General features: G+C 49.4%; 1 protein-coding gene across 5 annotated transcripts; it reads left to right on the top strand.

The window, feature by feature from the left end:
- Positions 1-33: 33 nt before the first annotated feature.
- Positions 34-23,513, top strand: ELOA (elongin A). 5 transcript variants are annotated; one of them, XM_059729543.1, is made up of 12 exons: positions 34-123; positions 6,371-6,427; positions 7,521-7,639; positions 8,715-9,930; positions 10,794-10,908; positions 11,441-11,593; positions 12,216-12,313; positions 13,238-13,418; positions 13,956-14,067; positions 15,075-15,170; positions 15,335-15,486; positions 23,290-23,513. In XM_059729543.1, exons 1-12 carry the CDS (start codon positions 52-54, stop codon positions 23,511-23,513), a joined length of 2,595 nt encoding a protein of 864 aa, XP_059585526.1. In that variant the 5' UTR covers positions 34-51. The 5 variants fall into 5 exon arrangements, with proteins under 5 accessions (XP_059585526.1, XP_059585525.1, XP_014461197.1 ...); XM_059729542.1 differs by having other exon boundaries at positions 11,438-11,593; XM_014605711.3 differs by lacking the exon at positions 23,290-23,513 and adding an exon at positions 16,085-19,059 and having other exon boundaries at positions 11,438-11,593.
- Positions 23,514-23,532: the final 19 nt, after the last annotated feature.

Here is a 23,532-nt window from a genome sequence, read left to right as displayed (position 1 = left end):
CCAACGGGCGGTGAAGCCGCTTCCGGCGTGGAGGCCTGTCCAGCAGTAAAAATGGCGGAGTCGGTGTTGGAAGTTGTGGGCAAGCTGCAGTCGCGACTCTCGGGCAATTCGGAGCCGAAGAAGGTAGCGGCGCGGGGGGCGCGGGCCGGGCGGGCCGGGCGCCCCGCTCCAGCTGCCCTCTGCTGCCATCGCGGCGCTGGGCGGCCCGTGAGGGGCGGGGGGCCAGGCCTTGCTCTGAGGGGTAGGCCCGGGGGGGTCCCCGTGCTGAAATGGGCACCGGCGGAGCAGGCCGGGCCGAGGAGGAGCGGGGCCTGAGCCTGGGGGGCGGCCCACAGCACCACCGTGCCCCCGGGGACCTGCCCCTGCCCCTCCCGGCCTGCCCTGCCCGGCCCCAGCCCTGCGGCACAGACCCCTGGCAGGGGAGCGCGCCCCCCGCGGCGGGGCCGGCACCGAGGGCCCCGGGGGCGCTCCTTCTCCAAGCGGGGGATGCTCCACACCCGGGGCAGGGCTCTGCTTTCGGGAGAGAGCCGCCCCGGTCTAATTCTGGCTCCACGTCGGCCGGGGGGGGAACCTGCCTGATCTTTCCGGCTGGCAGGTGACTGACAGCTGTCGTCGGCGCCGCGGCTTGCAGCTGAAGCGACCTCGCGTGCGGATGGCGATGGTGCGCGCTGGTGGGCAAGCTCCGGGGAGATGCGGCGTCCCTCCAACGGAGACGCGTTTCTGGGCCTGTCCCGGTCCGTTCGGGGCTGGGGCCTGCACGGCAGACGTGCGTCTCCTGCAGCGCCGTCGTGCTCCAGAGTCCAAGTTTTTAATCTTTTTTTTTTTTAATTGTTTTCCAACTCCGGCTGTTAGAGTAGTTGAGATGGATTTGGCCGTTCCGCGTGGGCACCCGGTGAGTCCGCTCAGTGGTGGAGCGGGCTGGATTTCGGCTAATCAGTGAGAGAAACAGCGGAGCAGCCTTAACTGTGGAGCGGGTGAACTGCCCCGTGGGTGCGAGCTGGGGCGCTCGGCTGCTGTTGACCATTGACCTAAGTGCGGGCTCCTTATCCGCTCGTGTAGGAGGGGAGGTGGAGGAGGAGGCGGAGGAGGGTTGTGTTGCGAGCTCTCTGCAATCCGGTATGAATGACTGCTTGTTTTGGCACCTCCAGGCTTCAGAGGGGACAGCCCGTTTGTCCTCACTGCTCGGTCAAGGAGTCTCGCCGAGTCCCGAGGGACAGCTGGTGCCCTAAACAGGAGTTAGGCTCAAGAGGCTGAGTGAAACGTGTGATGTTACCTGGGAGGAGGCTAAGCATGAGGAGCCTCTGGATACATTAAGGGGCCAGGGCGTGGGCCACCCCTGGCACGCACGCCTTGGGGCAGACGGGAGAGAAGGGGCCAGGGTTGCACTGCCACAGCAAGGATTGGGCCCCTTGCAGCTGCTCCTCTGTCTGCCCCGGCACACCAGCGTCTTACGAATTGAGGTTGCAGGTGTTTTTGGCTCTCTGCCCAAAAACATTGCCGACCCTTGGGCCAGGGCTTTGAGAAAGGTACATCTGATGTTTTGAACATCTACCCAGTCTATAATCTAGAGGGTCTCGTGTGCAATACCAGCATACGCAATCCCTTCTCCCCCAAACTCTAGTCTACCCCCTATATCAATTCAGGGTGATAGTTATGTACCTGCATCCTAATGATACGGTCACTGTTTGGTTGGGTTTTACGCCGTGTTTCTTATCTTATAGACACGATACAGCAGCGGTTCCCAAACTCTGACACATTGTGCACCACCAATTTAAAAGGATACAACCTCAAGTACCACCAGCAAATTTTTCAGTTCAACCTTAAATACCACCAGCAAATTTTTGTCATATAAAGTAATTATAATAAATCTGCTAATGCGTACCACTGGCAGGTTGTCTGCATACCACTGGTGGCTCCCATACCACAGATTGGGAACTGCTGCTGTACAGTATTAATAGCTATTTATGACTACCCCTGGCTGTTTGATTGTGCGAGTATATCGGAGGACTTTGTTTTCTTTATTTAGAGAAGTGCAAGAAGTTAAAAGCTCTTTTCAAACCTCCTTTTTTGCAGGAGTGAGATGTCCCAATTTTACTTTTTTAATTTTTGAATACTTCATGAATGAAAATCAGAGAGCTGCTAGTGTTCCTGGGCCCAGATTTAGACTGTAGTACGTATGGTCTGGAGCTTGGAGCTCTTTTGTATGTAGTTGTCAGTTTAAAAAATGACGTGTCGTGGGTTTCTGCTTTTGTGTTATAAACTTTAAAGCTTCATCATGCTAGTAACATTCATCGTCAGACTGCTTCGAGAAAGCATGATGACTTTTAGAGAAACTGGGTGCAATAGGGGCTGAGACAATTGTCCAGCTCAAGGTTTTTAGGACTTTCTTTGAATTGAAAGCATCTCATTACTGGCTGCTGGGTCAACTTATCTAGAATCTGGAAATAATAATGTTTCCTCCCTCCCTCCCCCGCTCCCTTCTTTGTAAAATTCATCCAGTTCCACTGCTAGAAAATGTTAGGTATTAATATTATGCTGGCTGGCGCAGAGCTCCGCGAGACAAACTTTGGATGTGCTGTCATGGGTTGGAAGCTCATATTTTCCACTGGAGGAGGTGCAAAATCTTAGCTGGTTACTTCAGTCTTCCTTGTTTTCTTTGTGTGTGCATGTGTTTGTGGGAGGGGGTAATGGGATATGTAAGCAACATTGCATCCTCATTAAGAGGATGGGATCAGGCCATGTTGTAGTTGCTTGATATTAATGTGCTCTTCAAAAACATCATTTAAAGAAAAAATTATTAAAAGAACCATTCCTGATTTAAAAACGGCAAACATCTGCCAGTTAAGGGGTGGCTGTCAGTTGTGTGAAGCTCAATTTCCTTTTTATTTATTTTTTGTTTAAAATGGGGATCAAATCCCAAAGCGCTCTATACTGGAGTGTGTATATATGCATATCTGATACACACATGCATGCACACTGCAGGTTTGGGCTACTGGAGTGTGCATATATCACGTGTGTGCACACCATTACAGGTTTGAGATACTGGAGTGTGTGTATATGCAGATATCACACACACACACACACTCTGTGGGTTTGGGCTACTGGAACGTGCATATTTCATAGATTTCATAGACATTAGGGCTGGAAGGGACTTCGGAAGATCATCGAGTCCAGCCCCCTGCCCAAAGGGCGCAGGAAGTCAGCTGGGGTCATAGGATCCCTGCAAGATAAGCATCCAGTTTGCTCTTGAAGGTGTTCATATATCACCATGCATATGCACACGCGTGCGTGCATGCACATGCACACACAAAATGCAGGTTTGGGCTACTGGAGTGTGTTTGTGTGCATACATCACAGACACAGACCAGGTTTGGGCTAGGTCATGAGCCCCAGGACACCAAATTGTGGCACCTTGGGGGCACTGAGGACTTGTGGATTTTTTTTTCCCCCTTCCATGTTCCAAAAAATCTTACACTCGGGATTGCAAAGTGAAAGTGGCCTATGTGTGTTCCACTTGTTCCATGTAAATAATAAGCAGAGAGTCTTGTTCCAACAGTCCAAGATGCTGTTGGTGATGTAGGATTCAAAAGATTTGTAACCTCAAAACGTCTGTTTAAGGTTTGCAGCTTGTCTGGAAAACCTGCTGAATTCCAACTTGAGGCAACTTATACCTGCACCCTAAAAGTTTGAAGTCGCACCTAGATTCTGTCTTGACAGGCATGATGTGTGTGCATATGTATGATCAAACGTTATCTCAGTTTGATTTTAGCCTGATGTGACTGAGCAGCTCTCCAGTTGAGAGACATGTGGGTTTTTCCTCGGGACCCAGTCCAGTCAGTGTTTGTAACAAGTTATTTCACAACAGCTGTTCCTGCGTAGTGCTCTCCCCGGGCACTGCTGTGGAATAAAAGCAATAGCCATTCCAGCCAGTTTCCCCATATGGAAAACATTAATACTAACTGGTTTGGTGGGGGGAGGGCAGGGAAAGCTGCCTTCTTATTTGTAAAAGCATGACTCAAATGGCTACAGATAATTAAGGAGTGAGAAGTACCATTTGGGATGCTACAAAGGGGCATAGCTTGAGTCCTGTTTTCTGGGACTCATGACATATTGAGACAGAATTAAAATAAATATAAAGGGGAGCCTCTACATATTGGGGTCTGTTCAGCTGTGGAGTAGTCACCTGGGGAAGTGAGAGAGAGGACAAGGAGATGGACAGAGGGGGATGATCATAACGTGCCAAAGCAATGGGCTGGATGGCTTCAGTAGATCTCTTCCACCTGCTGCATGTCTTTCCTCAACTGAGAACGGTGCCCGTCATCATTGCAGGGTGTCATAGATGTGCCTGCCTAGCTTGGGTATTGGTAGCAGCCTGCCTGTGGCAGCGCAGAACTTGGCATAAGCTGGGTAAATGCTTGGTGGCTGGCTTGTGCTGAGCTCTGTGCCGCTGTGGCAGGACAGCGGCACTGCATTGAGTTGGGTAGGCTAGAGAGCAGCGACTGAGATGCAAGGCAGGGTTTTTAAGTGAATCCTCTGATTAGATGGCATGATGTAGCATTACATCCCAGAATTGGGATGGCCACTGTTCTTGGTTGCATTTCCATCTAGGCCTTCAAGTGTGAGCTGCAGACTCAAAGCACTGTGGGGTTGGGCCTGATTCTGCCAGGGATCTTTGCGTGCAGCAGCAATGGAATAGGGAAAGGAGGCTACCAAGCCACTGCTGAGGGGCATGCTGGGGCCACGGTGCTGTCAGCGCTGGGCTGAAGGCAGCGGGGTCATCATTTCCCAGCAGGAGCTGCCTAAGCAAACTGACAGGGCTTCAGGTCAGCTTTGTGTCCACCCGTTGGGAGAGCAGGTGATAAGAGGATTAAGGCAAAAAGAAAGACTAGTTATGGTGGTAGAGCGTCCATTCGATGTCCTCGTGGGCCGAGGGGAGCTCCTTAACCGGGAAGTGGCACTGGGGTGAGGGCAGCGGACAAGGGAATTTCAGAGCCGGTATATTGTGGGAGCTCGTTAGGATAATTTCTGTCTTTAGCATTCTTGAGCTGAAATACCACAAGTCACTTGTTCTCACTATTTAAATAGATCCAAAACAGGAAAACTACCCTTCAGTCTCAGTGGCAAGACCCCATTCAGTCGCACCTCTCCTTTGTTTTTCCAAGCAACTTTATGTCAAAAAGCTCCACCATTCATTCTGTGGCTATCCATTGTTTCGACAGACAGGGAGTAGTCAACGGAAATCAGTAGTGATTGAAAGATAAGTTCTTTGGGTCTGGGGCCCAGTCCTGTACGGCTTGCAGCACGGTATCGGGTAGGTGCCGGGACAAGTACTGAGTTCTGGACTGTGGTTCTCGCTTTAATGCAGGAAACCACCATGACCTGCTGAGAGTCAGGATTCCAGCTGTGTACTTTTTCCTGGGTTTGGCGCCAGCAAGAATCACAAGCACCTCGGTGAAGTGGCTCCTTGACCTTTCCAGGGGTGGAAGTGGCAGCGTTCTCCCTGTCCCAACCTCCCTTCTCAGTGCTTCGTGTAGCAAATTGCATTGTACCAGGACTCCTTTTCCATCCTTAGTCCAGCAAGCAGCTGTGTTGTTAGACCTGACCGGGTCTTTAGTGAGGCATGAATGATGTGCTTCTTCACATGTTTGAAAAAGGAGGCAGCAACCAAATAGAGGCAGGGGACAGGTCACTCCAGAAAAGGTGCCTGTCTCTTCATAGGCTAAAAGGTAATTGTGTTGTTGGTGGGAGGCGAAGAGTGTGTTGAGTCGGCAATAAAGGTCAAGTGAAGGGTTGACACATTGATCTGGGCTTTTCGGCTGTAGTGAAATCATGGCGGGGAAGTGGGGGTTGTCGAACACAGAACTAGGAGTCAGTTCTGAAGCCTCTGCTTTTGAAGTATGGTGTTGATGACTTCTCCCCTGTGCCCCCTCCCCTTTATGCCCGACTTGAGACCTACCTAAAGGATCCTGTCTCTCCTCTTTTCAGAGGACTTCTATTTCACACACTTGTGTGACTCGCAAATTGTGTAATCTGTGTCTGTTCCTGACCTATAGACTGGTGATCCACTTCAACTCCTCTGGGAATTAAGTTTTAAAACACACAAGTGCATCTTGACGTTCTCAGACACAGCAAACGTTCCCCCTTTTCATGCCCTAGCAGCGCTGTACCCCTGTCTTCAACAAAATACCCACTTGTTAGCAATTGGCTGTCCTCATCTTCAGCTTACCAGCTTGATCAGGGGCAAGATAACAGCTGTTTGCTACTCAAATCCTCTGGCAAACTCTCATGCCGTGGAGAATGTTCTTGCTTTCTTATCTCAGTTATGTGGTAAAGCGAGAAAATCTAAGTACCTTCCTCCTTGTCTCTGCAGCTCCTGAAAAGTCTGAAGAAACTTTCTGAGTTGCCCATCACGGTCGACATCCTTGTGGTAAGAACTACGTGACAATCTCAGTGTGCAACCCTGATGTGTCTGCATCCAGAATTGGTTTAATATTGGAAGTGAAGGAAAGTGCCATCAAAATGAAAATAGCTGGAGGGATTCAGGAAGTTCAGATGTTTCCCCAAATTTAAAATGGGTTGGGATGGCAAAACTAACTCCATAGCTCTTGTGAAAAAAAGTGCTGAGGGGTCATTAATAATAAATGAAATCCAAATCAGACTTCAAGATTTGTACTTCATTTCCAGTTTCAAAGTGATGGTGGTTTCACTCGGGAGTGTCTCACCAAGAGAACCAGTTCAGTTCCAGTTCGGTTGTTAGTTATAGGGCTTAAGGCAGGAATCTCTTGACTGGGGTCTCTAGCCCTGCTGTACAGATCAGACTAGGTGATTAGATGAGCCTTCAGACCGCATCTAGGAATGACGAAAAGGGTTTGAGAGCTCTACTCCACGTCTCGCCTAGCAGATGGTCTCCTCCTACTTGAATGCTGGCTCAGTATTGGTCCAAAGGTCATGTGGCAGACTTTCATAGTTCCTTCATTCCAACACTGCATCAGTCTGGTCTTGGCATCAGGGGATCTTCTTGGCCAGTCTGAATGCCCAGAGTTGCATGGGGTGTTCTTAGTCAGTGCTGTCTCACGGGAGACCTTTGACATAAGCAGAATAGCTTCAATCCTTTTTCAAGGGTATCTGGTTTAAAACTGTCTCGGTTCCCTTTTGGGCATTTTGCTTCTCCTCCTAAAACCGTTTTCACAGCATGGTGGACTTCCAATTTTATGTATTTTACCATAAAACAGCTTCATGCAACTGTCCTGTCCTAGTGAGGGCTCTTGCTGTGGTAGCTGTCTTTTGGTTACCCAGCTGGAGGCTAATAATGAGGCGTTGCCTCCCTAGCTGATACGGTAGACAGCCCTGTGGTTAAATATAGTCTCTAACTTTCTTTGAGCATAAACCTTGAATGGATAACTAAGTGCATCTGGTGGTTTTGACTTGAGTCATCCTGAAATAGACTGCTCCTAGCTGAGAGTGACTGTTGGGCTTGCAAAGATCAACTGGTGTCCTGCATCTCTCTCCCACTCTTTCAGGAGACTGGTGTAGGGAAAACTGTGAATGGTTTACGAAAACATGAGCTGGTTGGAGACTTTGCCAAGAACCTAGTAGCCAGGTGGAAGAAGCTGGTGCCACCCCCCCAGGAAGTAGAACGGTAAGTCAGCTGGCCTCTGCCTTGCTATATGAGCTTAGCTGCATCTGGTGACGGAGATGCTAGCATCTGTGATCTTAGAAATAGGCAGAGGCCCTGGAGAAGCTCGGTATGCAAAAGTGATGGCTTTGCACAAAGCTGCCTCGGAGAAGTAAGTTTCCTGACTGGGGCTGGTCGAGGGCTCTGCAGTGCTGACTGCTGCAATTATTGCTTGAGGAAAGGTTTGACTTCCAGGAAACTAGCACGGTGGAGAGATTAACCGTAGATAACTAAAAAGCCTCTTTGCTAAAGAGGGCCAGCCCTTGCCTCTCACTTCCCCAATACTGTAAAATGGGAGGGGGGGCCCTAGGCACAAGGCAGAGGAAGTGGCTTTTTGCAGGAGTGAAAATGGTTGCAGTGAAAATTTAACCCTTCAGCTACCACTAGCAAATGTGCTGTAGGAACAGCTCTGTATTGGGTCCAGGGGGAAGGGGCCTGGAGTAAATAAATGAGTCCTCCTGGTACTGGGAGTCAGGGTTCAAATGGCTGCTGCAGTCTGGCATGCACAGTGTTCCCCGCACACTCTCTTGCCCAGTGAGTTGGGAAATTTTCAGTCCCAGTAAAGTGTCAGGGAAGTTTGCACTAAGTCCGTGAACTGTGTGCAAGGAAGAGTCACCAGTGCAACTCTTTACCATACTGAACCCCCAGATGTTCTTTTCTTGCCCCCTCCCCTGTCTGTCTGGCCTCCATCCATATCATCTTGTGGAAGTAGCTGTCTTTTGCCTGTGGGTTTTAGTCTAATTCAGTTGATTCTCAACCAGGGTGTTGTGTGGTGCCATGCACTCTTAGCATTAAGTGTGCAAACATGATTCATATGTTAAACGCAGATATTTCCCATAGGAATCTCTAGTGGTAGAAAGACCATAGCAGGGCAGAATGTTTCTGTGTTCTTCGCAACCACAAAATTGCTCTGTTGTTGTTCTGTAGTAAAAAAAAAAAAAATAAGCAAAAACTTAAGGGCTGGCCCTTTCTGAGTGGTGCCTCAAGTCTAACAAGGTTTGAGAACCACTGATCTAATTGTTATCTTTGTCCCTCCTAGGAATAATTTAGATTCTGAAGAGCGTGACTACGAGAGGAATAGCTCAAGGAAAAGACAGCGAGAACCTTCCCCAAAAGAGGAAGAAGAAGCTGAGCATGACTATCCAGAAGCCTTCCAGCCTTCCTGCAGTCAGTCGTATGGTCCAAACCATAGAGAGAAGAAGTCCAAAAGGTATTCTGAGCCTGAGAGAGCCCATCAAACCATCAGCTATGGCAGCCAGGAGGGCAAGAGCTGGGGCAGAGCTTCCCCAGTACACTCCTCGGATCAGGAGTACTCGGACTATGGACACGCTGTGTCCCCTGAGCCCAGTGAGAGCCCTCAGGAGCTGTACATGGATCATTATGCCAGTGAGGAGCACGAGGTGGAGGAGACAGTGTTTCATCCAAAAGCCAGCAAAGGCCACAGCTTTCAGGACAAATCATTGGGGAACCCTGAGAGGAACCTTGGGGAATCCCACAGCAAAGGGAACTTGAGTCGGAGCAAGGAGCACAAGTCTTCTCACAAAGAGAAGCAGCGCCTTGATGCCAAGGGGGAGGAGAGGACCTTGACTTTTAGCCCAGACAAACTGCACAAGGCCTCTTTGAAGGAGCAGTTTCGAGAGGCTCCCTCAGCAGGTGGTAGCAAGGAGAAGCAGAGGACCTCAGATGGGACCAAGAAGGAGAAGAACAGAGAGGGGAGCAGCTCCAGGAAGGAGAAATCACAGCCACACTTTGAAGAGGCTTTGGACAACCATGTTAAGAAACAAAAACACCGGGACTCTGAAAAGGCCAAAATAGATAAGGCCAAGCCAAACTTGGAGCTATCCGGTGCGGACCGGGAGAAACGGAAACCTGAGGGTGACTCCTCAAATAGGAGCAAAGGGAAGGGGCTTTCAAGCAGCTTAAAGACTGCAGAAGGCAAACTCAAAGCCTCAAACTCGGACAAAAAATCCGTAGGTTTCTCCTCAAGCTTTGGGGAGGCGGAAATGGAGGATGAGTTTGAACAGCCTACGATGTCCTTTGAGTCGTACCTCAGCTACGACCAGCCCCAGAAAAAGAAGAAAAAAGTGGTCAAATCCTCTGGCTCAGTTCCAGAGAAAGACAGAGGGCACAGCAAACAGAATGGGTCCAAAGCCAGCACCAAGAGCTCAGACTCGAGCCGAAAGGGCCAGAGTCACAAGCAGGCAAGTGGAAAGAAGTCGGAGAAGAAGCAGTCCGAGGCCTCCAAGCCTCCGAGGGTAAGAGCTGAGGGACTGCATGTGAACCAAGTATGGCGTTGTGACGCCTTCCCTGTTGGGCAGGGGACTGGGGTTTCTTTACATCTTTTTTGTGGTAGCAGACTGAGCTTTTGCAGGGGGCCAGTCTCCTGGCTGCTGTCCTTCCAGTGTTTGGGGCTTCGATCCCTCACATGTGGGACCACATTCTCTAATGCAGAGTTCCAGGTGCTGTTATGTTGCAAGACCTTCTGTCCTATACTCAGCTTCTCACCTAGCTCATTGGACGGGGATGGTCCTGCCTTAGGCAGGCAGTTGGACAGATGACGTCTGGGGGTCCCTTCCAGCCCTACTTCTCTCTGATTCTCTGACACGGCACTTTGTGGCTATGGACACACCTGTGTTTTGGAGCCCTTCCAAAAGTGGGGTGCTGCTGGTGAAGCATGCACAGCAGCTGTTATGTTTTAAGTTATATGTGATAAAAACATAGTAAAACTCCTCCAACTTTTAACATTGCTTCAGCCAGCCTTAAACTGGGAGCAGTCCTGCTACATTTCTTTCCTTCCCAGCCTGTCCAGGCCTAGCTGTTAGAACCCAACAGTTCCCATGTGGATGGGAGGACAAGGGTTTCCCCCACTCCCCCTTTAAAATGGCTCCAAATGTATATATGTCCATACCGTGTGTCATGAGTGCCACATGTTAGGGAAGTGCTGGGAGGCTGTAGGAGGATCGGCCTGTTCGTGTTCCACCCTGACATCTTAATGCAGTGAGGCCATGGCCTCTTCCTGATGTTCTCCTGCCTTTTATAGGCTGTTCTTCCTGTAGGTTTTATTTATGTATTGTTTTATTTAAACAAAAAGGTTTGAACACTCTCTCTCATCCTCCAGATCCCCATTGATGTGGTGCCAACGTTACCAGACATCCCCTTGCCCCCGATCCAGGCCAATTATCGCCCCCTTCCCTCTCTTGAATCGATACCCTGTCCCCAGATGAAAAGAAAAGGTATGTTGCATTTAGAGCATGGGAATGGAACAGACTGTGGCCGGTTGGGGGGCAGGGGAGGAGAATGGGGAGTGGGCTGAGAGTGGGCCGTATTACTTGGCTTCACTTCTCTGTGCAGTATCTAGTATATCCTCCACACAGTACTGCCCTGCATGACTCGGCTTCAGTTGCTGGATCCAGTGTTCTGCTTATGGCAGTGGTCCACCTGATGCTTCAGAGGAGAGTAGAATCCTCTCTCGTACTTTGGGGTAAGGGGGATTAGGAAGATCCTTTCATGAGCCTCTAGCAGGTGGCTTATTCTGAGAAGCAAGCTTTGACAGACCTTCCCTGACTACATGGCTCCTTTCAGGCATGGGTAGAGGCCTTTCCACCACTTCACCAGCTTGGTTCAGCTGGCCTCCAATGGACTTCAGACCAGCTGTATTTCATCATGGTCTGTCTCTTACTGCTCTGATCCACCAAGGCTGCTCTTAGTGTTCAGATGAAAGTATAACGTTGCATGTGTGTCATCTTTCCCATGTGCCCACAGCAGTGTCCTCCCCCACTGAGGAGAATGAGTCCGGGTTTACGGGACGCAGGCTGAATTCAAAGATGCAAGTGTATTCGGGCTCTAAAAGCAGCTACCTCCCAAAAATGATGTCTCTGTACGAGCAGTGCATCAGAGTCCTCAGCAACAACATCGACTGTGAGTACCTCCCTTGCTCTGCTTTAAAGGTGGTGACCTGATGAACTCTCTTGCTCCTTCTGAGCTAGTTCTAAATATCGGTGCCAGCAGTTTGCTGGTTATTGGGGTTTTGTAGTAAACTGCAGTTAACTTTATTATACCTAGAGTCAGGTGTTGCTCCCATGCATCTACCAAGTGCTAAGCTGGAATGGTTGGATGGGAGTCCTTCAAAGCAGCCAGGGGGCTGCAGGTACTGGTGTCTGGTGCTTTTGTCTGTCAGTCAGGAAGCGCTGCACTGTGGGGAAACAAGGCATAGAACTGAGCTTGGGAACAAGCATAGAACTGAGCTGACTGGGAATGTAACTGAGCTTTAACCATTAGATGCCATGGTAGTGTTTGACAGCGATAGGGGTGTTGTTCCAACAAACCACTTGGATTTCTTCCTGCAGTAACTGCAGGAAATGGTGCTCTCTTTCCTTCCCCTTGCATTGTGTAACATTGCCATAGTCTGTTTAACAATTGCTGCCTTCTGTTGCCTTTCCAGTGTGGCCACAGGCGTCTGTGTCTAACAAACTCAGCGGGCATTTTGCTGGGGGGGTAAAAGGAGCGCGAGAAGTAACCTGGTGTGTCTCTTTGCTCATAGCCATCTATGAAGTGGGCGGTGTCCCTTTTACGGTGCTGGAACCAGTATTGGAGAGGTGCACCCCTGAGCAGCTGTACCGCATTGAGGAGTGTAACCATGTGAGTGTCTCCTGGCTTGGAGGTGGAGGCTGGGCATGGAGGGAATGTCATGCCTGGTCAGTGTTTCTAGCCCTCCGGGGGTGGGAGAAGGATCCTGGGAAGTTTTGAGCTCCAAGGAGTCTGAACTGTGTGGTCCAGCCACTCCCTGGGCGATGCCTGTCATCTAATCTCTCTCTCCTGTTGATGTCCAGCTGTAGCACAGGCTGCTAAGGCTTGGAAATGGCTTGCCCCTTGCCTGCATGGTTGTGTTGGACACTGGCTGCCACTAAGTGATCCTTGGTGTGGAAGTCAGAAGAAAAAGCAGTGCCACTGTTACTCCTCTTTTGTCCCCAGTGTAACTTATAAATGTTGAATGCATTCACCTCCTGCTGCTTTCTGAGATTCCTGTTGCACAGTGACACATGTGGCCGCCAACACCCTTCCCTCCACATCAACTGCATGATGGCTGCTTTTTCACTTAAGAAGTGCCTTCCTGGTAGCTTGGGTCACTGCTATCATGTAGTTCCTAGCTGACTTCCTGGTATTGCTTGGCTGTTACTCCAGAGTAGTCAAGGGACTAGTGCTGCATGATGAGAGATGGGGGTTGGGGGGAATATGAGCAGGGCTGTACTGAGGCCACAGCAACAGCTGACCCTTGGCATAAGGCTCCTGCTTTGTGATGTGAGGCACATCCTGCCTGGACACTGGGATAGGCCTGATCAAGGAAAGGAGCTGAGTTGAACCTCTGAGAAGTCAGGTCCTTGACTGCTGGCATCAGGTGGGTGGGGTATGCCAGCCCTCTTGACTGCCTGATGACACAAGCAGCAGTGTTGTAGAGAGAGGAGAGCAGATAAGGTGAAATGGGTTTTGAGGTCTGAGCCTGTGATTTCTAGATACTATGCCAGAAAAATATATGTTTGAGAGATTTTGTGGGCCTGTCTCCAGGTCTTAATTGAGGACACGGATCAGCTGTGGCAGAATCACTGCCTCCGGGACTTCAAGAAAGAGAAGCCGGAAGAGTTTGAGTCCTGGCGGGAGATGTACCTACGGCTCCACGATGCCCGGGAGCAGCGACTGCTCATGTTAACGCAGAATATCCGCTCAGCACATGCCAACAAACCCAAAGGTAGAGCCGAGGCTGCAGAGGGACAAAGCTGTGAAAGCTTCCAGGGGCCGGGGGGTGGAAGGCATGATTCTTTGGGGTGAGCTGAGGGAAGAGGCGCAACTCCCTCCCTGCAGCCAGTTCAAGTCCAGCCTGGGATGGGAGCTACCACGTGATTGCTGTCTGGGTGGTGGCCTTGGATGAATGACTTTGGGCTTTGGCTCCTCTTGGAGATGAGTTTCTGCAACTCATAAGTGTCTGGCTGGGCTCTCTGCAGGGGCACAGAGAGCTGTAGAGGCTGAGCTTTACTCTGTATTCCTGGAGCATGTCCTTCAGTTTGGGACTGAAGAAAGCTGATGGGGCATTGCAGGTTGGAGAGTTTGTGCTCTAACATGTGACACTAGAGGGGTTCTGGCCTAGAAGAGGGGGACTCTGCCCCATGCAAGGGAAAGATGGTGGGAGGATGTAGCTTGGACCTTCGTGGGTATGATGGGGCTGGCTGTCTTGTGACTAAACACCTTACAGCTGGGCCCAAATGATGCATTTCCCTTTTCCCTGCAGGCAGGGTGGCCAAGATGGCATTCGTCAATTCAGCAGCAAAGCCCCCTCGGGATGTGCGGAGAAGACAGGAAAAGTTTGGAACTGGAGCAGCTCTTGTGCCAGAGAAGATAAAGTAAGTCCTAATTTACTGCTTGCCTGCCTGGGGAACCTCAGCAGGTTTCACCCCAGTTCCTGTGGGGCCTCTGAACCCGCAAAAATGTCCTCATCTCCACAACCCACAGATCCTGCTGTGATTACAGGGCAGCAGAGGCTGAATGTTCCAGCCATTCAGAAACAAGAGGCAAGCATCTTTCTTGCCCACCAAGTTCTCCAGCTCTGAACCAAGGCAGAGAGTTATCAGCTCTGGCAGGAGAAACATGGGAAGCTCCCAGCATGGCCTGGGCAGGCAGAAAGCCTTTCTGGTTAACCTTTTATTATTAGCGCTTTACTTGGTAGACACTGTACTGTGTCAGGATCTGATCCAAGCTGCCTGTAGTGGAGGACATGATCTGTTTGAGCACCAGCCTGAGGACTGGTTTTAACCTAGCGCCAAGACTGACTTGCTCTGGGCATGTTGGTTAGCCTCTGAGCCTGTTTAATCTGTAACGTGGGGGATCATGACACCTGGTTCCCTGAAGATGAATTGTTTGTAAAGCACCTTGTGTGGCTGTTCCATCATGTTGCTATGCACATTCAGCTTGAGAGCTGCCAGGTTCTGCTTTAGATCTACATTTAAGCAGTGGGGAATGCAATCTTCTGGGGAATGTGGTGCGGTGTGATGCAGGTACAGACTGCTGGAGCTTTTTTTTAGTCCTCTGTGGAACACAGGGACGTCCGCGCGCGCGCACACACACACACTAAGCTTCTTGCCTAATAATAACGGCCCAGACCTGTATCGTAAAGCCTCGTTCTGTACCTTTCCCATGGTTTGAGACCTTAATCCAATGATTCTCAACCAGAGTGCTGTGACACCCTGGGGTGCCTTGAGGTCCTTTCAGTGATGACGCAGAGTGCCACACTATTAGCACTGTTAGGTGTGCAAACACGATTCACAAGATAAACCCAGAGACTTCAAGACATGCTGAGCCAGTGTGGTCTCTGAGTTCTTTGCAATGGAAAACTTACTGTTACTTTTTGCAGTCCAAAAATGAGTGAATACAAAGAACTGGCATCTACTGAGGGGCGCCTTGAGTCTAAAGCAAGTTCAGAAAGCATAGACTCGGACAGTCATTCTCAGTAAGTTTTGCAGCTGTCTCAGACCCTCTGTTTAAACATGGGCATATGTGGGACTGCTGAATGCAAGCTACAAGGTGGAGATGTGGGGGGAGAGAGGTTGTCGCTTGAACTTGTCTGAACGGCACTAGAATGACTAGAATGACTGTACGGCCTGTGTGTTTCAGGATAAAACCAGTCCTCTACACACCCAGCAAAAGCCAGTCCCACGTGAGTGAGGAGCAGTCATACGACGGGCCCAGCACCAGCAGCGCCCATTCCGGTCCATCCCTGAGCAGCACCTCCTCTGGCTATGACCCCAGGAAACCCCCAGTGAAGAGTGAGTAGTGCAGACATTCAGCCGTGGTCATTCACATTGGTGTTGACAACGGCTTTTCCCTCCCAATGCCCCTCTGATCACTTTTTACCACCTCTACCTTTCTCGGATAGCTGCAGAGGAGAAGATGTTGGGGGGGGGAGGAGTAAAGGGGTGGTGAGGGGGCTTAGGGGTCTTGGGAAATGGGGGAAGCAGGGAAAGGAATTGGTTTAATTGCTGTCTCCAGTATCGCTTCACAGCCACGATTGTATTGACCCCACTGATACGGATTGACTGAATTCCTGTACGTTGTGCCCAACCCATTCACCAGTAGGGGTGCTGTAGATAACGGCTACGGCGTTTCAGTCTCAGATTTAGCAGTGAAGTGTTGCAGTCCTGCATGGAGCCCAGGGCAGACCAGGCTCCAAGGCAAACCCCCTCCATCCCTTGCCTCTGTATGGGCCATTTCTAGTCTTCACCTAGTCTCTTCTTGTCCTCTAGTGACTGTGACTGTCCACCCATGCTACAGGGACGTTAACGGCACCCTGTGGGAGAGCAAGGTAGAGGGTGCTCCAATTCTTTGTAGGGCTGCTGACGCTGGACTGTTTTTCCTTTGTTGCAGAAATTGCACCCATGATGGCAAAGACGATCAAAGCTTTCAAAAACAGGTTCTCTCGGAGATAAGCTGCCCGGGACAGAGTTGGGAATCCTTCTGCTGTGGGGGAGTGGCCCTGAAGGGGAAGGGGAGGGAAGGCACCCAAGGAGCCTAGTCATTCCCTTAATGACCTCCATGGAGCTGTTAGAGGCTTACAAACCTGCACAAGATGACAGCACAGTGTTTTCCAGGCCAGCCCTCTGGTCCCTTCCTCTGCATTTTCCTGTCCCCCTGTCCTAGCCCTGGTTTGTCCAAAGTCCAGCATTTGGCATTTTAAAACGCATCAGAAAAATGTGAAATCTTGGCACCTGCTGCGAATGGAAAGTCCAGAGACTGATGTTGCTATTTAACCTCTCAAATAAATGATAACATAGTTTTAATTGCTATTCCCGCAACTCCCCCCTCACCCATGCACTCTAATATTATTTATGATGTCATTTCTGATGTCATCTTCCCTCTTCCTCCCCTAGAAGGATGCCCAGCCCATTTCCCAAAGACATGACATCTCTCTTAGTGAACACTGTTACAAAAGGGAGATTTTCATCTTGAGTTGTTACCCATGACATGTGAAGTCCCACCTGAAATCTCTGGGGAACAGGCAATGCTGGAAGCCAGTGCACTCATCGGCCCTTTGGCAGGATGCGTTGGTCCTGAGGTTTCATTCGCTCATCGTGTATGTTGATATATCCCAGCGCTCAGACTCTTCTCCTGATGTTACTGTAGATTTCTTTGTACAGATGCTTCTGCCTTTGCAGGGTGGCTGAGGGCTCTTCCAGACCTCTCTGCTGTCTTCTCCTGTTGGTCATTGGAAAACCATAAGAATTCTTTAGGAGAAAACCCAGACTGTGTACAAAATGACGTTTTAATCCTTCCTTTCTGAGTTTTTTAGATTTGGCTCTGCTTCCAGGAGCCAACATGGTTTTAAAGATACCAATAAAGGAACTGGTTGAGTTTCCTTCTAGCAGAAGGAAGTCGCTTTATCGAGTTCCCCAAGCATCAGACGGCATTGGAAAGGACTTGTCTGATTCTAAACGCTGGCACTTTAATCTACCCCTTTCCCTGTAAGCTATTGCTGAGAAAAGCAATGGTTTTTAGCCTTGTATTTTAAAATAAAATTACTTGATTGGGAGGAAGGTGACTGTTTTTAGCGCAAACTTCGTAGCTTGAGTTCAGAACACTTGATTGCGTCCAATATTTGGGAAGAATCATAGCACTGGAAGGGAAGGGGAAGGTTTTACTTGTCTGAAGAGCCTCTTTGGTGGTAAAGTAAGAAGGGTGACTTTGGAGTGCAGCTCCTCCACGGAGGCGCCCCTGGATAAAGATGCTAGAAGGTCCAGGTGATGCATTGTGAGTGTGATTTCAGGAAAACCTAATGGTCTCACTGTGGTTGTAGCTATTTCTAACAGTTTAATGTGAGAGACACTACTGAGAAGTCACTGTAGGTGATAAAGCCAGGTGATAAAGCCTTATTGTGGTAGTCAGTTGAGTGTAAGGACCGAATCTATTGTAAAAGCAAAGTAGCTTGAATGTATTGCAAGCATTGTGTTGGACCAGGTAATTGGCTCTGTGACTGCTTCTAGACACGGGAACTGTCCAGTTCCAAGCCCTGTTTGAATTGTTCTTGGATCCAGCTGCTCTAACGGTGACTCTGCAGACATTCTGTTCTCTTGGTAGGGAAGAAGGTGGTGGTGGTTCAAAGGATGTGATCTGTATTTCTTTTGGTTGGAAAATACTGGCTAAGTGGACTTGGCTGTATGCGCTGACCTGGAGAAACTGCTGTGATGTGTACTCCATGGAGGGCTTTAGAAAGCTCCCTTTGGTTTTGGTTTCTATTAGGTATTTGAGCATCCCAGAAGCCCCCCCTCTTTTCTTTTTTTTTTAAGGTCTTGGAAAAGTGTTCTCGGACTCTTGTGTGCCGTAAACTCGTTAAAGTCCCCGATGCTTTAATGATGTTACTGTGCAGCATTTCAATGTGTGTTGTGCTGTAAAAAATAATGCCTTCTTGCTCTTGCATTTTTGCTGTATTTAATTTGCTGTATTTTTAATTAGGTAACAATATATATTCTTCTGCTGACTGTTGTGCTACCATTTATTTCTGCTTTTTTTGGGGGGGTGGGCGGGAACAGGAGTCTGTCATGTCTTGGCCCTGGCGGAGCCGCAGTTAAACCATGGATAGGGTCCTGAGGTCTTTAGGTCCTGCTGCATTGCTACCTAGCAATGACCTAGATATGCACATCTAACTGTTGCTCAAAGCATTGTGGGTACTACTTTTTAGCTGTGCATTGGGTGCATCTTCCCACTAAATCCAGTTCTCTCTCACTATAGACTCTGCCATTTTGTGTCAGTATTTTAGCTTAGTTTGGCATTGGTTTTGGTGGGGAAAGATAAATATCGTGGCCTCTAACTCCATGATATTTGAGCCTGCTTTCTTCTAGGAGAAGCCAATTCTAGTTTGCATAGGATCAAGCACATACCTCCTCTTCCCTAGAAGGTGCTTTTTGTTGCTTTTAGTCAAGACACTACATCTACCGGGCTGAAAGAAGGTGGGCACTTTCAGGTGAGGGAGGAAGAGCATTTCTTTTGAGACACAAACTGAGCGGACTCTAGAGTGGAATCGCTTGCTCCATTTCCCGTCTCTTTCAGCGCCCACTGTCTTTAAACTTGTGCAATGTTCTGTGCTACACTACGTGCAAAGGAACCAAACAGAACTACCCCTTTCCCTGTGTGCCCCTTGGTGCGATGGGGTGAGTGACCTGGGCAGGAGGGAGAGTTATGCTGACCTGCATTTGTACTTTGGTCCCCAACTGTGTATATACAATTTTCTATGTTTTTTTTTTTTTTGTTTTTTTTTTTTTGTGGTAACCAAGGAGATGAATATTTTAATTAGATAAGTTATATGAAAAGAGAGGAAAATCATGTCTCAATAAAAGCCAAACACTGGACAGTGTCTGTCTATTCCTTTGTGTCTCTGAGTAATAACTACGCATAAGGATGAAACAGCAAATTAAGTAGGATGACTTTTTCTGCAGTTGGTGATGACCTGATGTTTGCTTTCTTTCTTTTTTAATCTGACAGGCTTTTTTTTTCCTGTTACTTTTCATTCTCGAGTCTCTCCTCCCCCCCCCGCCCCCCATTGCAGGTTATAAATAGCTAGAAACTGGAACGTTTTGGCAAATAAAACTGAACTCTCAGGTCAGTCTCAGAACTTCTCTGCAGCTGGCTATAAACGACATTCAGATATTTTCCTCCTTCCTTGAGAGGCCTTGAAACGAGGGTCAGGAGTTGACGTTGCAAATACTATTTTTAGAGGAACGTAAGGTGATGTTCTCTTGAGGTCCATGGGGACATGGCTTCTGTGGCAGGGAGGATCGGAGTCTCCCAGGTTCTTGCTGCTGAGCAAAGGAACCGATTCTGCGGTCTCTTCTTTGCAGGAGTAGTCCTGGCTGAATGACTGGGACGGCGAAGCCTTTACCGGGTGTTAAACAGAAGTGTTGTACTGGGTCTAACCAACAGTCCATGGAACCCACCAGGCTTTAGGGGGTCTAAACTGAACAGGGTCTATCTAGAGCAGTGGCTCTCAGCCCATGGGCCGCATGCAGCCCAGCCCAGTTTGCACACTGCTGCGGCCCGTGTGACATCCTGTTTAAAACACTTTTTAAAATGATTATGTGAGAAGTAATCTGTGTGGGTGTGACCCACATAACACGTTGAGAGCTGCAAGTGTGGCCCACTATGGCAAATAGGCTGAGAACTACTGATTTGGAGTGATCTGTTCATTACCGTCCCCAGCTTCTGCCGTCAGTGGTTGGGGATCTGTTTAGTACCTGTTAATAGATCTGTTGTCTACCTGTCTAGTCCCTTCTTTTGACCGTGGCTATACTCTGCCTCTACCGCTGCCTGCGACAGTGGGTCCCACAAGTTTAACTGCACACTGTGTAAACCAAGTACTTTCTCAGGCTTAAAACTAACAAGCTTCCTACTAATTTCAGTGGGTCCTCCTAGCTCCAGTCTTCTGAGACTTGGGGAATAACAGTTCCATATTCCTGGCATGATCTTACCGACCTCTCTCCCATCCCTGGCACTAAGCATTTTACAGAGCTGTTGCAGCCTGTCTGTTTTACCAAGAAAGAAATGCAAAACTGTAGAACTCTTGGTTCAGAGATGATACCTTTTATTAGACCAACTAAGAAATTGCAAAAACCTTATCTTTTTCTGCAAGCTTTCGGGCTCACACGCCCTTCCTCAGGCTCGGGGAAAATGAAAGATGGTAAAAAGTCCCATTTTGCTTTACTAAAGCACTGCAGCTTTTCCTTTTTAAGAGGAAGCTATATGGAGTCGCTGGCCCTCTTTTATACCTACAAAGTGGCTGCTTATTTTATACCTGCTTAACTGTAGCTTGGGCATGGAAAGATTTGGCTGTGCAGTGGAGATCTGTCAGTTCTGGCTTTGTCATAGATCCTTCAACCGCCACCTCCCACCTGCCTCCCCCTTGACCAACCAGTCATGCACATTACCCATCCTTATTAACCTGTATTAACTCTTCATTATAGCCGGACGCTGCTCCACTGCCTTTCCCGGCTGCACAATGACACTTCAATAGAAACTGTTAAGCTCTTATCAGTGCTGCTTGTACTGGCGCTCCCCTCCCTTCCAGCGTAGCGTTTCTGCTCCAGCCCTTCCTAAAATAGTGCTGCTGCCCTTATCAGTCTTCGAACAGCAAATGTGCTCATTTGGAATGATTTCCACGATCCTATTAACCACGACCAAGTTCAGCACAGCTCAGAGCCTTGTCTCGCTTCTGGTGAGTTGAAATCCTGTTGGGTTTCTTTCTGGTCCAGAAGCAAAAGGGTTTGAAAAAGTTCAGGCTGTGACTGGTAGAAAGAGTTAGCAGAGGAGGGGGCATGGATGTGTGGGTCTCTGGAGTGGGGGGCACAGCTCTGGAACCGGCCTGGGGCAGGAGGCTTGGGGAAAGCAGTTTCTAGGGGCTGAGCATCTGCCAATGTCTCTGTAAAATGGGGGATAACTTCCTAGTTTTTAGATGAGGGTGAGGCAGACAGGTGGGTGTCCTGTTGTAGAGCTAGGAATTCACCCAGCTTTCCCTTCTCCCATTCTCTTAATTGTTAGACTGTCCTTCCCTTCTAATAAGCTCTTATTAGGCCAGCAGGACTTGAACCCCGGAGACAAAGCACGCTGCCCCCAGCTCATGGTCAGGTCCAGATGCATGCTCGGCCCTGCTTCCCCCACAATAACTATTCTGCGGTATCTGCAATCAAGGCACTTGATTGCAGATATGACCTCTTGAGTATCCCTGGCAGCATGCGTCTCTTTGGAGGGTTTGCAGCACCTTCTGTTAATGGAAGCTGGTCACTGTGTGCTTGTGCAAAGATTCAAGGAGACTCGTATTAACTTCTGAAGAGCCACCGGCTGGCCGCCCCTGAGTTGCGGTGTAACTCCACTCATGCGCACGCACATTTCTGCCAGGCATTGATATAAGCTTGTCCAAGCCCCTTTCTCTACTCGTTTTGATGCAGCGAGTTGACTAAAATGCTGTTCGTTGCCGGAGCTTGGCCTGTTGCTGTGGGTATCAGTGGTGCTTTGGGTACAGAGAGGTCGTTAGCTGAAGCCAGGGCAGATTTGCATCTTCTAAGCTCCAGAGAGGGATAGCACACGCTTTTGTAAGTGGTGAAGTAGGCCCGCTGCTTATGGAAAGCATGTGCTGTCCGTCTGCTTTGCTTCATCTGAAGCACAGATCTACCCGGCTTTTTGTAGCTCAAGCAGGAGGCAGCCAAATTTGGCTGGGCCTGTGCTGGGAGTGTGTCAGCAGAGGAAGATGGCTGGGGGAAGTGATGATCCCGTGCCGGCGGGGAGGAGAGGCGGTGGCTGCATTCTCTAGGCCTCCGTGAGCAGAGGGGCAGAGTTGGCTGCACCGCGTTGGGCTGAAGCTCAGGAGAAGGTAAGGGCCAGTTTGCAGCGGCTGATAGGCTTCTCCTCCTGAACTCCAGCCCAGGGAGCCGGCGGGGTGTCTGGCTGCAGCGGACAGGGCTCTTGGGGTAAATGTGAGATCTTTGATTGGATCAGCTCAAGAGTGGACAAACTGTTCTTTGCAAGCTTTACCGTAGGGCCGCAAGCACCCTGCAAAGCAGGAGAGCCTCTGCAGTGCCAATCCACCGCCCTGCCTTCCCCGGGCCTCGACCCCCAGTCCCTTGGAAGCAGCTGGCAGGGCCGTGGGCAAAGCTGGGCTCAGCCCTCGCGCTCGGCCGTTCTCCTGCCCCGATGCCGCCTTTGCCCCCCTGCCGCGTCCTGTGCGGGGCCGAAGCCTCCCCTGGTCCCTGGCAGCGTGGCCAGGTCTTAAATGGGAAACGACCGTAACTGGGTCACCAAAACTGAAGCATTTCTTTACTTGGAGGAAGAAAGTGCCGAGAGCAAGCCCCAGAGTCCGCGAAAACACCCCCAAGAGCGACGCGGGCTCTGCGTGTGCTGCATCGCGGAGCTGTCCCGCGGACTGTCCTGCACCGGGAGCCCTCGCTGCTACTGACGGGACACCCGGCACGGGCTGGAACGGCCGTACGCACGCAGCACTGCCAAATCCCGGGACTTTTTGGCGTCGTTCTTAAAAGTCTCCGCTTCGGGAATGTGAAAAAACTTAGCTCTTCCTTTTATAGCTAAAATATAGATCATAGCTCTAGATTTTATGTAAAGATGATGTCTCTTTATAGCGATTTTTAGATGAACTTAGCTCTTCTTTGTATGATCTTTAGATAGAAAATACAGATTTTTATCTAAATCTTTATATCGATTTTTAGATAAGGAAGAGCTAAGCTGCTCTAAAGTCACTATAAAGATGTATCTGTAAAATATAGATTTTAATCTGAAGATTATATAAGGAAGAGCTAAATTGAGCTAAGGGTTAGATGCAATCTATATTTGAGATCAGCTTCGCTCTTCCTTTTATCCATTTTTGTATTTAGTTTAGGTACAATCTTTAGCTAAAAGGTAGCGAGCGCTCTTTCTTTTGTATCTAAAATGTAGATGATAGCTCTACCTTTTAACCTTAAGATTGCATCTAAACTAAATATAAAGATATATAAAAAGAAGAGCAAAGCCGATTTAAAGTATAGATTTTATCTAACCACTAAATTAACTTAGTTCTTCCTTCTGTATCTAAACTACAGCTGCGCAGTTTGTCACGGTTGAGACCAGCTCCGAGAAGTCCCGAGCGGCGGCAGGACGGCAGAGCACCCTCGTGCAGGCGGGGCCGCCAGGTGGCGCTAGGGCCTTTCCCCTTCCTCCTCCCCCTCCTCCTTCTCTCGCAGGCGGGTTGAGCCTCGCGTCACGTGACAGGCGCCGCGCCCACATAAGGGCGTCACCACGTGACGGGGGCCGCGCAGTCACGTGACGGGCAGGGCGGCGCCTGC

Source organism: Alligator mississippiensis, chromosome 6, assembly GCF_030867095.1.
Source record: "Alligator mississippiensis isolate rAllMis1 chromosome 6, rAllMis1, whole genome shotgun sequence".
Lineage (NCBI taxonomy): Eukaryota > Metazoa > Chordata > Crocodylia > Alligatoridae > Alligator > Alligator mississippiensis.
The sequence above is the reverse complement of the archived record's forward strand: the minus strand, read 5'-3'. Positions and strand labels throughout refer to the sequence as shown.

Coding starts and splice junctions, on each gene's coding strand:
- ELOA (XM_059729542.1), top strand. CDS start 52: ATGGCGGAGTCGGTGTTGGAAGTTGTGGGCAAGCTGCAGTCGCGACTC. Junction 6,428..7,520: donor TCACGGTCGACATCCTTGTG/GTAAGAACTACG, acceptor CCACTCTTTCAG/GAGACTGGTGTAGGGAAAAC. Junction 11,594..12,215: donor CCTCAGCAACAACATCGACT/GTGAGTACCTCC, acceptor CTTTGCTCATAG/CCATCTATGAAGTGGGCGGT.